At 47.9% G+C, this 12,227-nt stretch overlaps 3 protein-coding genes across 5 annotated transcripts in view; all 3 read left to right on the top strand.

Moving 5' to 3' along the window:
- LOC117583057 (ETS-like protein pointed) overlaps positions 1-1,553 on the top strand; it is a 77,037-nt gene extending 75,484 nt beyond the window's left edge. The window contains exon 10 of the mRNA XM_034271224.1: positions 1,533-1,553. The gene's annotated coding sequence lies outside the window, so the exon portion shown is untranslated. The remainder of the gene's footprint in view (positions 1-1,532) is intronic.
- Positions 1-10,131, top strand: part of LOC117583061 (glutamate dehydrogenase, mitochondrial) — a 26,914-nt gene extending 16,783 nt beyond the window's left edge. Inside the window, exon 6 of the mRNA XM_034271233.1 lies at positions 10,120-10,131. The gene's annotated coding sequence lies outside the window, so the exon portion shown is untranslated. The remainder of the gene's footprint in view (positions 1-10,119) is intronic.
- The window catches only part of LOC117583055, an 18,831-nt gene extending 6,604 nt beyond the window's left edge, over positions 1-12,227 (top strand). For 2 of the 3 annotated variants that reach the window (XM_034271221.1, XM_034271220.1), the window contains exons 3-10: positions 6,698-6,962; positions 8,259-8,701; positions 9,601-9,737; positions 9,859-10,060; positions 10,120-10,766; positions 10,823-11,003; positions 11,058-11,443; positions 11,504-12,227. In XM_034271221.1, coding sequence (XP_034127112.1) covers positions 6,698-6,962; positions 8,259-8,701; positions 9,601-9,737; positions 9,859-10,060; positions 10,120-10,766; positions 10,823-11,003; positions 11,058-11,443; positions 11,504-11,936 — 2,694 coding nt within the window. In that variant the 3' untranslated portion in view covers positions 11,937-12,227. Of the gene's footprint in view, positions 1-6,697; positions 6,963-7,265; positions 7,988-8,258; positions 8,702-9,600; positions 9,738-9,858; positions 10,061-10,119; positions 10,767-10,822; positions 11,004-11,057; positions 11,444-11,503 lie in introns of those variants that run through there. The other variant, XM_034271219.1, reaches the window with a different exon arrangement.

The following is a 12,227-nucleotide window of genomic DNA, read 5'->3' as shown; positions in this document are numbered from 1 at the left end:
AACAGAAAACAGAGAAAACGAGTGAAAAATTCAATTGAATTTACTTGGCCAGACGTCGTCGTATAGTTGTAGTCGGCGTGGCACACTCTACACTCAACTAGCATTTAATGCATTGACTGTGTGGCATGCGTGGCAGCAGGTCTCAGGTCTCCTCCTGCTCCAGTCACTCCTCTTGCTCCTGTGGTTCAGCGAATGATGAGAGAGGAAGAGCAGCAGCAGCAGCAGCAGCAGCAGCAGGATGGTACACGGTGTCGAGGCATCTACATATACAATGCTGTTGCGTTATCATTAAAAGCGCACAAAAATGCGGCAAAAGAAAATAAGAGGAGAGCGTAGGCAGCGTGGTGGAAGGGGAAACAGAAACAACTACAAAAGACAACCACAAAAGGCCAGCACCCTGTTGGAGTCGCCTCTTGTGTTCTTTTTTGTATACCAGCCTCTTCTTTTTTTATATATTCTGTACGGCATGAACCCCACAGTCAGTCGGAGAGAGTGCCTGCTCCACACTGTGGATGCTTCTCGGTATTCCATCCAGGGATCAGGGGTAGATGCATTGAGTGTGGGATTTGTGACATGCGGCAAAGTTGCAGCCTAAATTGGGAGATCACTTATGGGAGACTCGTTTTTGGAACCTGAAAGATTTCCGATTTCTCTCCATTCAGGTACAAAATATGAAGTAATCGTACAATAATTAGATGAAAATAGCTTTTGAGCAAATTCATAATTTATTTATTATTTATCTTATCCTCGGCCTAATCCGAGATATCTGCTTATCCCCCTCTGATTCGTTTTTATTCCTGCGGTACGCCTTAAAGTGTAGCATACTTTGCAGCGTCGTTTCACTAACACAGACCTCTGCATATATGTATGTAGCTGGCATTCATTAAAGCGGTTCTCCAACACTTTGACAGTTTTTGACTTTTTCGTTAAACCTGATTCGAGGATCTCTGCCATGGCTTTTCCTTCCTACCTTTTCCTTGCTCCACCAGAGCATCGCACATTCGAGTCCTTTGACAGCAGTTTCACTTGGTTTTGTTTCTCTTTTCCAGAATAGGCCTGCAACAAAAAGTTGTGCCTTTTCGCTGCCTAAAAAAAATGTGCATCATACGCTGCGTTGCGTGGTGCCAACGGGGGGGAGGAGCAGGGCGGATGGGGTGTGGCATGAGAGGATCCGAGAGATCCAAAACCAGAGATAATACAGTGCGGAAAAAGCGCGTGTTTTATTTCCACTTAGCACTCGTACTCCCCGGCACTCCCTTTCGCCCTCTCGCACTCTTCGCATATTGAATGCCTGTTGACGGCTGCTTGGCCCTCTCTCCTGCTGCTGGTACTCCCCTCTTTCTGGTGCCCCTGGGAGACTCCTATCTCTCCGTCCCTTTCTGTCCCTGGCTCTCTATCTCTCTCTCTCTCTGAAGGGAGAAACAATAACAGCAGCAGCAACAAAAGCCCTGAGAATCGGAAATGTTGCCGTTGAAACTGAAATGTCGCTACGCTTCTCATCGTTTGTTTGTCCCTAGCAGAGGAGGCAGCAGGCAGCAGCACAGCAGCACAGCACCAGGAGGAGCCAGGAGTGGCATGCAGCAGATTGTTGGTGGTAGTAGGATGCCATGGTCTACGCCCCATGTAAACGCTGCTACTCCTCCTGCTGCTGCTGCTGCTGCTGCTGCTGCTCCTGTCAGTGACTTGCCTGAATTACGATATTGTTATTATTAAATGGATGGTGCGGCAAAAGCGAATCTGGCTGGGGTAGAGAGAGCCTCCGCCTCCTTCCGAAGATGTCTCTGTGCCATCTTCTCCTTTTGCACTTTGCTGATAGTTGAGTTTTGATCCAGAAACGAAACGGCATTTAATGTCTTGTTTTCATACACACATATTGGACGTAACAATAAGCACAGAAATGCACTTGCAAAACAGAAGGACATATTACAATCCATATCCCCCTACATACATATCTGTATCTACATGTATATGTATCTGTCTTGGGTGCGACACATGGTGTCAAAGCAGAAATCAACTTGTGAGCTGATGAAATGACATTCAACATTCAGCGTTCAGCATTCGAACAGACATACAGCCATGCAGCATGCAACTCAATTTAATTTGCCCAGACATTGGCATTTAATGAAATGCACAGCAAAACAGACAGAGGCACAGCAGACAGAAGGAGCAAAACTGGAAGGCAGATGGAGCCTCCTCCTTCTGCTCCTCTCCTCAGTGTGTTGTATACACTCCACTCGTAGGCGCAGCCCAGCAATTACGTGCCACTGCATTAGACTAGAGCAGCCACACCCACAGCCAGTAACCAGCATGCCTGTGCCCTGCAGGCATTTGCATCTTATCGAATCGAATCCACTGTCGCCCACGGCCACAGCCACAGTCATCTCTGCACAAAGTTCAATTCGTTTTTTAGTTTACAAAACATTAAATGCGGCTCCTTTTTCTGCCACGAGTCACCGAACAGATTCCTGCAAGAAAAATGTACTTGAAAGGAGTCTCTCTTTGCGCCCAAGTACATCCCAGAGAAAACTCGTATCTTAAGAACTGTTTGATTGACTAAAAGAAAGCAAACTAGATTATAAATCCAGGGAACATTCTCCCAAAACCCTGATTATGTTCTGCAATAAAGAATAACCAATTCTCAGATGGAATATATATATCTAGATCAGAAGGAAATGCCATTATAAGAATAAAGCATTTTAGAGTCAGAATCGAATTCCCTTGCAATTACTCGTAAATTTCCCAAGTTGAACTATTAAATATGCATAACTTTTTCTTCTTCATCGAGCGAATGTGCCCCTCCTGTGCAGAGGGATTTAAACACCGTTGTGATCGCCCCATCTTTGGGACACGTAGTAATATGCAAACACTCTATTACCGCTGGCAAATTCAAATGCATTCGGCCATAACTCTTATCCTTTATGGGGCACCACAACCAAACAGAGCTGCCTGCACTCCACTGCTGTCCGTCCTGCTGCTTCCTTGGCAACATGTAATCGGCCATAAAAAATTACAACTGTGCATTAACCTCTCGCTCTGTGGGATGGGGAAGGGGAAGGGACGGGAGGAAGGGAGGAACCCCAATCGAATCGAGTGCCACAATGGGAATGCAGTTCCCAAAATGGCAGTGGGGAGGGGGATGGGGCCTGCGACGACAAGGACAACATCGTTATTGAACGCTTATCACTACATGCCATCAAATTTTAATGCCGAAACCCTTTGGGCCACGACCAGAAGCAGCCGGACGCAGGACCAAAGGCAGAGTGCCCAGAAGCAGTGTGATGAAGTAGCCAGTGGCAATGTGGCAACATGCTCGTACTCGTGCTCGTATCTAATAAGTGTTGCAAGCGAAGCAAACATCATAATTTCTATGACTTTTGAAAGCAGAAACTTGTAACTTTCCAGAGGCCAGCGGGGCCAGCCCCTCGACTTGCTCGCCTTCCTGGGACACATATCATGCTTGTGTTTGTGAGGTAGGACATGAGAATCTTCAGGCAAATCGCTTGCCAAAAAAAATTGTAGAAAATGCAAGAAAAGGGCAAAGAAAATGGCCATCCATTGAGTAGGAGCAGGGGTAGGGGTCCGGTCATGCCTTGTCCGTGGACAAGCAAATGCACAAAAGCAAAAGTCAAATGGACATTGGATAAATAACTACTGAGTTATGGGTGGTGGTGGATCCTTGGATACTTGGTCAGGAACAGGCACTGGGACTGGGACTGGGACTGGTCGGCATCCAGTGACAGAGAACGAGAGCAAGAGATTCGGAATATCTTCATGTAGCAATCAGCTGGCAGGCCATGGAATGGCAGGCAAAGGATAGAGCATGTGCCAGGGATAGGAATGGAGATGGAGAGGAGAGCAGCAGCAACGAGGAGTAATGCCATTGAATCAAATTTTGTAAATCCTCAACGACAAAAGACGAGAGGACGAGACGCTGATGCTGATGCTGATGCTGATGCAGTAGTAGAAGTAGTAGCAGCAGCAGGAGGAGCAGAAATCTTGCGAGCAAGTCACAGTCAGAGTCTCTCGATAGTGCGACGACCAAATGGAAAAGGGGTTGCAGAGTGTTGTCCAGGGTAGGGTGGGGAGTATGGAGTGGATGCCCCATGAAGAACAGGACATATTCGGGGGAGATGGAAGCTTGCGGTTCCAGCCATGGCCGCAGTCAATAGGCCAAGGGTGTTATCTATGCGTCAACGGGTGGTTAAGATTTTTTGTCGTATTCAATTTCGTTGTTTATGGGTCTTCTTTCGGCGCTGGTTTCTGTGGAAAAATTGTAGAGCAGCGGGGTATGCAGGGGCAAGGGGTGCTTGCTGCTAAATGGACATGTTACTTTTTTTTGTGAAGAAATCTACTCAAAAGGTACTTGGGTTACCCTGCATGTATGTACAGGGGAATCAAAGGGAGTCAAAGGGAACTTTATGTTCAAGTAAACTTATATTTTGGACCACCATTTTCAACTAAAATGTTTCTGTTTCTGTTTCCGAGTCTCAAAGAATACTCTTAAAATCTGTATTAATCAATTAGCTCCAATTCATTATTGGACTCCCGAAAGTAATCTCTGCCCAAAAGAGCATCCCAACTTCGTGACTTCATTCATTTCTTCAGACTCTTTTTGGCTGGCATTTCCGTCAGCTCCGTCAGCGAAAGCTTTTAGCATCTTGGACGTCTTTTGTACGTCAGAGGCGGATGCGGATGCGGACACGGATGGGAATGCGGATGTGGGATGTGGATGTGGATGTGGATGTGGGACGCGCGGCCTCGGCGTCGCAAAATAGCTTCAAGACTATTTGTAATTTGCATTCATTGACGCCGCTTCTAGTCTCTGCTTCCCTTTGGTTTTTTGTTGTTTTTGTTTTTTATCGCCTGCCACAAGTTGCAAGTGTGCTTTGCTATCTGTGTGGCAGTGTCCTGTGTCTGTGTGGGAGGAGGATGTGACGTATGTCGGCTGGAAACAAAGTCTGAAATCCTACGCCCACACATACATACTTTCTGCGTGGGGCATATGTATGTGTCAACAGGCCACAATGCCTGCCGCCTCTCAAAAAGTGAAAGAAAGTGATAGAGAGGGGGAGGGGGAGGGAGAGAGAGTTGTCCGGCGGTGTCGCTGCTCCCTCTGCCACACCCACAACGGAGAGGAAGTGTGGCATGCGTGTGGATGTTGCATGGATGCGGATGTGTGTGTGTGTGTGTGTAGGAGGCGGATGATTGCCGTGCGTGTGGTGTGCGATGGATGTTCGTGCCATTTCCGACTTTGCCACGTACCTTCATCAAGTTGTCATTCAATTTTTAAATCCATGGCAAGTTTTGTACTTAACGTAGTAGTTGTGACAACTTGACAAAAACTAAGGAGGAAGCCATCGCCAGCCGCCAACCGCCAACCGCCCGCCGCATGTCCCACGTCCCAACTCCTCCTCCTATGGTTTCCTCCTCATTCAGAACTTGCCACACAAGAGCAAGTTTTTGCCTGTCAGAAGGAGCAGCCCGGGAGAGAGAGAGAGGGACTCCTTTAACAGGAGTTCACAAGTAGGACAGGGACACTCTCTGCATAGTGAAAGAACCGAATGAAAAATGTTAATTCCAATTATGATTCATTCTTTGTGTAATTATATCTGAAATTTCAACAAAACACAAAGCTCTACATTCCAGTAACATTATTTCAGTTACTTGAACGCATGATTTGATATTCTCTGGTTGCCATCAATTTATGGGCGTACCAATCCTCAAGCCAGCATCTTCGACAGACACCTCCTTGCGGCACACCGTAATCCTCCAGCTGTTAGTTATCGCCGGAGCCCTTTGAGATGGGTGATTGGGGCAGGAGTGTACTCCTTTTCCTTCATTCACACCTCCCTGTTCCTCCTACTAATGGTTTACCATTATGGTTACTTGTTGCCATGCCTTGACTTGACTTAGCTTGGCTTTTACCCCCCGCATTCTCCCCGTTCCCACGCTTTGTCCGCTCATCCTGGCTGGCATTCATCAGGATTCTGCTGCTTCGTGCCTCGCTGTTCCTTCGATTCCGAGTTCCGTTTGCCGCTTTAATCCCCCTCGGTCGACGGTCCTCGGTCCTCGGTCCTCGGTCCTGGGTCGGTAATGAGTTGTACGCCATTTTGCGCTAAATTGTTTGGCGAGTGCCTGATAACAATATTTGCACTAATTTGGCATTTTTAAGTGTGCTCCACTGACACTTGATGCGCTTTTAATTGCACCCAGGCGCTCGAGAGGTGCTCTTCTGTCGAGGAGCAGGAGGACCAGGGGGCCAGCACTCAGCTTTCGATGCTGTCTGTCCTGTGTCCGTCCCCTCTTCTGTCTGTCTTGTGGCTCTCCTCCTGCGGTTGCCTTGCCAACTTTCTACATTGTTGCATCCGCATCGGCATGCTTCTCGTTGTGGCACTGGCTCTGGCTCTGGCTCTGGCCCTGGCATGTGGCAAGAAATGTGAAAGATAAACGATTCATTAGTTGCAGCAGCACCAGCAGCAGGAGCAGGAAGGCTGCCACTGAGGCACTTTCTGTTGTGTGCACCTGCACCGCCACCACCACTCCCACACACAAGGACGAAGCCTCGACAGAGACAATAAAAGTTTCTTCAACTGGCGCCAGTTTTTATTACAATTACAGTTGAGAAATCTCTTGCTCCGTTGTCATCCTTCTATTGCCTCTGCCTCTCACACTTCTCAATGCTCCTCTCTCCTTCCAGTACGACACACCCGACTGCTCTTCTGGAACTAGTGGCAGTGGCAACATGCGGGCCTTGAGCGGAGCCTCTTCCGCGGACCTGCTGCAGAAGCACTCGACGATCAACTCTTTGCTCGAACAGCACCAACAACAGCAGCATCAACAGCAGCAGCAGCTGCAACTGCAACACCACCAGAAACAGCAGCAACAGAAGCAGCAGCAGATACAGACCCACGATCTGCTGGGCAGACGCAGCACCGACGATGGACTGATATCATTCATCAACGGTAGGATATGGCATTTTTATTTAATCACATGTTAGGTATATATTTTCTAGGATTTTTAGTGCGACTTCCAAATTGTTAACTAATTTCCACTGTGGGAAGAACGAAAATGCAAAGAGATAATTTCCCTGCCTGTTGCAGCGTACATTTCTATGAATTTCCATACTCTTACGAGTAGAACATGGTTATGTTGAAAGTATAGTTTCTATTTTGCATTTATATAGTATATGGGAATATATGACTTTTGTTTTCCTGTCAGCCAAACAGGTCTAGTCAATCCGATGTGTATATTTGTAATCGTTTTTTACTTTTAGAAGCCGGCACACACAAAACATTTCCAACATTTATTTAGTCTATCGTTATTATCGTTGTAAAGAATATTATTTGTATGTTTTTCAAGTCGTTTTCCATCTTTCAAATTCACATTTCGGTTACAAATTACCATCCTGCAATAATACGGCGGAATTGCAGAAAATAACAAAAATTTTAAAGTAGCCATCTACAAATTTTATACATAAAATCCACAAAATTGTCCTCTTGTACACAAACACATATATGTACGTGTCGTGCTGTCACACAAGTCAGAGTCTGCCACTAAGATCGCGACTTGGAGATCGGTTCACGTTCGCGTCAAGCAGTGGTCGCAGAAATGGGGGGCATCAAGGAGCTGTTCATCAGGCTGGAACCATCGAAGGCGCCCACGCTGGACCACCGCTCGTTTGACTCGGAGTTCGTGGATGATGTTGGAGACTGTATACCAAGCAGTGAGGAGGCAGGCTTCCCCAGTGACAGCCCCAGCAACAGCAGTAGCAGCGGCAGTTCCGGGGACTGTGACATCCTCAGCAGTAACAGCAACAGCAACAGCAGCAGCAGTAGGGGCAGCAGCAGCGATGGCTGCTGCAGAAATACTGAAGGCAACAAAAACATCATCATTGAGGAGAACCTTGGCATGATGGCTGTCGGGGATGGAGACCAGAACTTGGCTTCCAAAGGCCACGACAGCAGCAACACAAATAGCAAGGACTGCAGTAAGTTTCGGGTGTCCTGCCAAAATGGCAAAAATGAAAGGGCAGAACCAAGCATCGAGAGAGTCATCGAGCAAGCCATCGAAGGAGAGCCAACACATATTTACGCTTAATTTATTAGCAGTTTTTGAATATTTGCAAAGTGCTTGAGGAGGCAATAGTTTTTGATTTATCGAGGGCCTGCGCAAACATTGTAGATAATTGTTGACCATACACTGCCTCTGCCTCTGCCTCTGCATCTATGTACATTCTCGACCCTCTCTTTTCTTTTCAGATCCCATCACACTCAGCGATCTGCTGGGACTGTGCGGCAGCACCACAACTGTAGGAGGAGGAGGAGCACCAGCAGGAAGTGCAACCGGACTGGGAGTGGGAGTGGGAGCTGGAGCTGGAGCTGGCATGGGATTGGTTGCAGGAACAGGAACCGGAGCTGGAGCCGCAGACGGAGGAGGATTGGCCACAGCCCAAGCCAGTAATCATAATCTGAGCCAGAGCCAGAGCAACGGAGACAACGGCATCAGCAGTGGCACAACGAATCGTTTAAATGCCGTCGCTACTGGTGCCGTTGCCTCCGCCTCTGGCGATAGTGTGGCCGTGGGCGTACGCGTTGGTGTTCAACTGTCGGCCAATGCGGCTGTCTACTCCCCCCTGACGCCCAGTTCCACACAATCCTCGGCCTCGCCAGGCACCACCAAGTCCAATTTCGACTACTTTCAGGTAAGTCTTTGGCTAAAGTTTATCCGTTTCCATTCGAATCTAATCCAATCGATTCGATTGATGCCTGAACTTTTGCTGCTAGTATTCTCTCTCCCTCTCTCTTTGGGAGGCTCGGTAGCCCGAACCCTCTTTCCAATAATTGCACTCAATTTGCACCGATTTCTAGTAACTTTTTTGCTTGTATCTACATATTGTATCCCCCCCTCTCCCAAACTGTGTCTGTCTTTCCCACTCTTTATAAATATATCTATATATTCCTCTCTCTCTCTCTCTCTCTCTCTCTCTCTCTATATATATATATATATCTCCGTATGTGCCCCCCTAGAACTATAGCTCTTTGTCCCCCTCTGTGTGTTTGTCTATGTCCAAAATACCCTTGCAGAGAGCATCACATTGTTGCCGTAAATATGGCTACAAATCGGTAGGTGTTGTCCGTCTGCTTATGGGAAATTTGTACAGCGTAACAGCAAAGACAATTTAATAGTGAGATGAGGAACAATAATACATCGAAAGGCAGCCTGCAAGCATGATTTTCATTACGACGAAAGCCAAGAAACCCACCCAACCCATATGAGAGCTTAGAAATCTAAAAAAAGAGTGCGCTTGCATGTGTGAGTTCACACACTTGTTTGTTGTTCTTGGTAACAGCGTTACATTGGTATTAAATGGATTCCTTTTGGATGGTATCTTTGTTGCAAGGGTATTCTTCTGCTGCGTTGTGTGAGACGAAGATAACCGTTTAACCTTTTACTGTTCACTATTTACCGTTTGACCGTTGAGTCTATCATCGTGTTTCCTTTCGTCGTTTTTTAATTTATATGATTTCCATATTCTTTATCTTTTTTATATGTCTGAATGGTTGATTGGAATTGGCGAAAAACAAAAACAATTAAACATAGTTTGAAAATGTTGCACAAAGTAACCCACTTAAGGCTTTCCAAAGAACAAACATCAGCTTCGATTGCTCTGCACCTTTATCGCCAAGTACGCCTTCATCTATTTACAATCGCTCCTTTCACAGTTCACCTTTGGTCAGGTAATGCTATACACGTAAGCGGCACTGCACCACAACTGCACCCGCCTTCTACAATATACTCTCTTCTGGAATAAAGCCCGAAACTAACATTGAGATTTTCTCTCTTTGCTGAACAATGCAGCGATAGCAGCAACTCCTCCAGTGGCAATGGCCTGTCAATGGACTCAATCAACATGCTCTACCAGCAGCAGCGTCAGGAGCCGCAGGGCTTCTCCAGCAGCGGCCTGGGACTGAGCCTGCAAAATGCCTCCACGCGCTCCAACACGCCCGAGAGCCAGATCAGCAACCAGTCGTTCAATGAACCAAATCTACTGGACATGATTGTCGGTTCTACCATTCAAAGTGGAGTCGAATCTGTTCTAATTTTGTTTTGTTATTTCAGAATCTGCTGTCTGTAAATAGCAGCCGTCTGGCATCCATGCAGCAGCATCACCACCAGCAGCAGCAGCAGCAACTTCACCAGCAACAGCAGGTCCAGCAGCAGCTGCAGCAGCAGTACGCGAACCTCAACAGGAACTACGAGCAGCAGCTGTCCGGCAACGGAGGGCAGCACAACTTTGACCTGAACGGAGACCTCAACCAGTGCGGCCTGGATAACTTTGCCAGCGTGGACATGGAACTGGCAAAGCTGCAGAATCTGCAGCGCATCAACACCCTAAAGCTGCTGCAGGCCCAGACTCAACAGATGCCGCTACTGAATCAGCTGCTTCAGAGCTATGCCGGCAATATGCCCGCCACGACCAGTGCAGCCAGTAGTCTGACAAATCTCGGCGGAACGACGAATGGGTTTGGGCCGAACCTCACGGGGGACGGCGTAAGCGTCAACAACGATGGGCATCTGGATCGAGTGGCCAAGTTCCACAGGAGCTCCGCGGCCTTGTGTGATGCCACCTGCACCTGGAGCGGACAGCTGCCCCCACGCTCGCACCGAATGCTCAACTATTCGCCGAAAGTCTTCCTAGGCGGCATACCCTGGGACATCAGTGAGCAGTCGCTTATTCAGATATTCAAGCCATTCGGTTCTATCAAGTAAGGATCCTCCATTCACCATCGAATGACTCTTAATTGTTGTGTGTTTTCTGCAGAGTGGAATGGCCGGGCAAGGAGCAGCAGGCTGCACAGCCCAAGGGCTATGTCTACATTATCTTCGAGTCGGACAAACAGGTGAAGGCCCTGCTGTCGGCCTGCGTGGTCCAAATGGATGATGCCCACAGCGGAAGCAACTACTACTTTAAAATCTCATCGCGTCGCATCAAGTCCAAGGATGTAAGTGGACACATACACTTGTGGAGTGCCCCCTCTTCATGTTCTGTTTCGCAGGTTGAGGTCATTCCCTGGATCATTGCCGACTCCAACTTTGTACGATCTAGCTCCCAGAAGTTGGACCCCACAAAGACCGTCTTTGTGGGCGCTTTGCATGGAAAACTGACGGCCGAGGGCTTGGGAAAAATCATGGACGATCTCTTCGATGGGGTTCTATACGCGGGCATAGACACGGACAAGTACAAGTACCCGATTGGGTCCGGACGTGTGACTTTCAGCAACTTTCGCTCGTACATGAAGGCCGTTTCGGCAGCCTTCATCGAGATACGCACCACGAAGTTTACCAAGAAGGTGCAGGTGGATCCGTACTTGGAAGATGCCCTGTGCTCGATATGTGGCGTGCAGCATGGCCCCTATTATTGTCGGGAGCTCTCCTGTTTCCGGTGAGTGCTTCATTCGGAGATTGTATTCTGCATTACGGTAAAATGAATCCCTTTTTGCAGCTACTTTTGCCGCAGTTGCTGGCAATGGCAGCACAGCTGTGACATTGTGAAGAACCACAAGCCCTTGACGCGCAACTCCAAGTCGCAGGCTCTGGTGGGCATTGGCCCCGCCTCGTCGACGGTATCGCTGGCTTCCTCCAATCACAGCAACAGCAATGCGGATCACAAGGTGCAGCAGCAACAGCAGCACCACCACCATCAACAGCAGCAGAACCACAACCAGAGCCATCACAACCACCAGCAGCATCAGCTGCAGAAGCCACACCAGATGAATCATCATGGCAATCTTCATCAGTCGCACTCGCAGTCCGGAGGAGGAGGAGGCTATGGGCTGCTGGGCAATGCTGGAGCCGCTGCCAATGCCACGGCCACTTCATTGTACAACTTTCAGCAGCAGCAGCTCCAGCAGCAGCAGCAGCACCAGGCGATCTAGAGACAATGCGAAGAGCAGTGCACTTCCGGACAATATGGCCCCCACATTATCATTGTGAACGACACAGACACAGAGTTTTATTGATGTGTATATCTATAGGTACATATATATATAGATCAACGGTTTGAAGTATTTGAGTATACGCGTTGAATTCCCTCTTTAAGGCCCCTTAGTGTCCCTTTCTTCGAACACCCAAACACCCCTTAAACAAAGACAAGGACACAGACACACACTCCTCCACACTCTACTACTACTTTTTGTAATATTTCTTTGATAATCATGCTTACATAT

Source organism: Drosophila guanche, unplaced genomic scaffold (genome assembly GCF_900245975.1).
Source record: "Drosophila guanche unplaced genomic scaffold, DGUA_6, whole genome shotgun sequence".
Taxonomy (NCBI): Eukaryota; Metazoa; Arthropoda; class Insecta; order Diptera; family Drosophilidae; genus Drosophila; species Drosophila guanche.
Note: the sequence above shows the minus strand (reverse complement) of the source record. Positions and strands in the feature narration are given on the sequence as shown.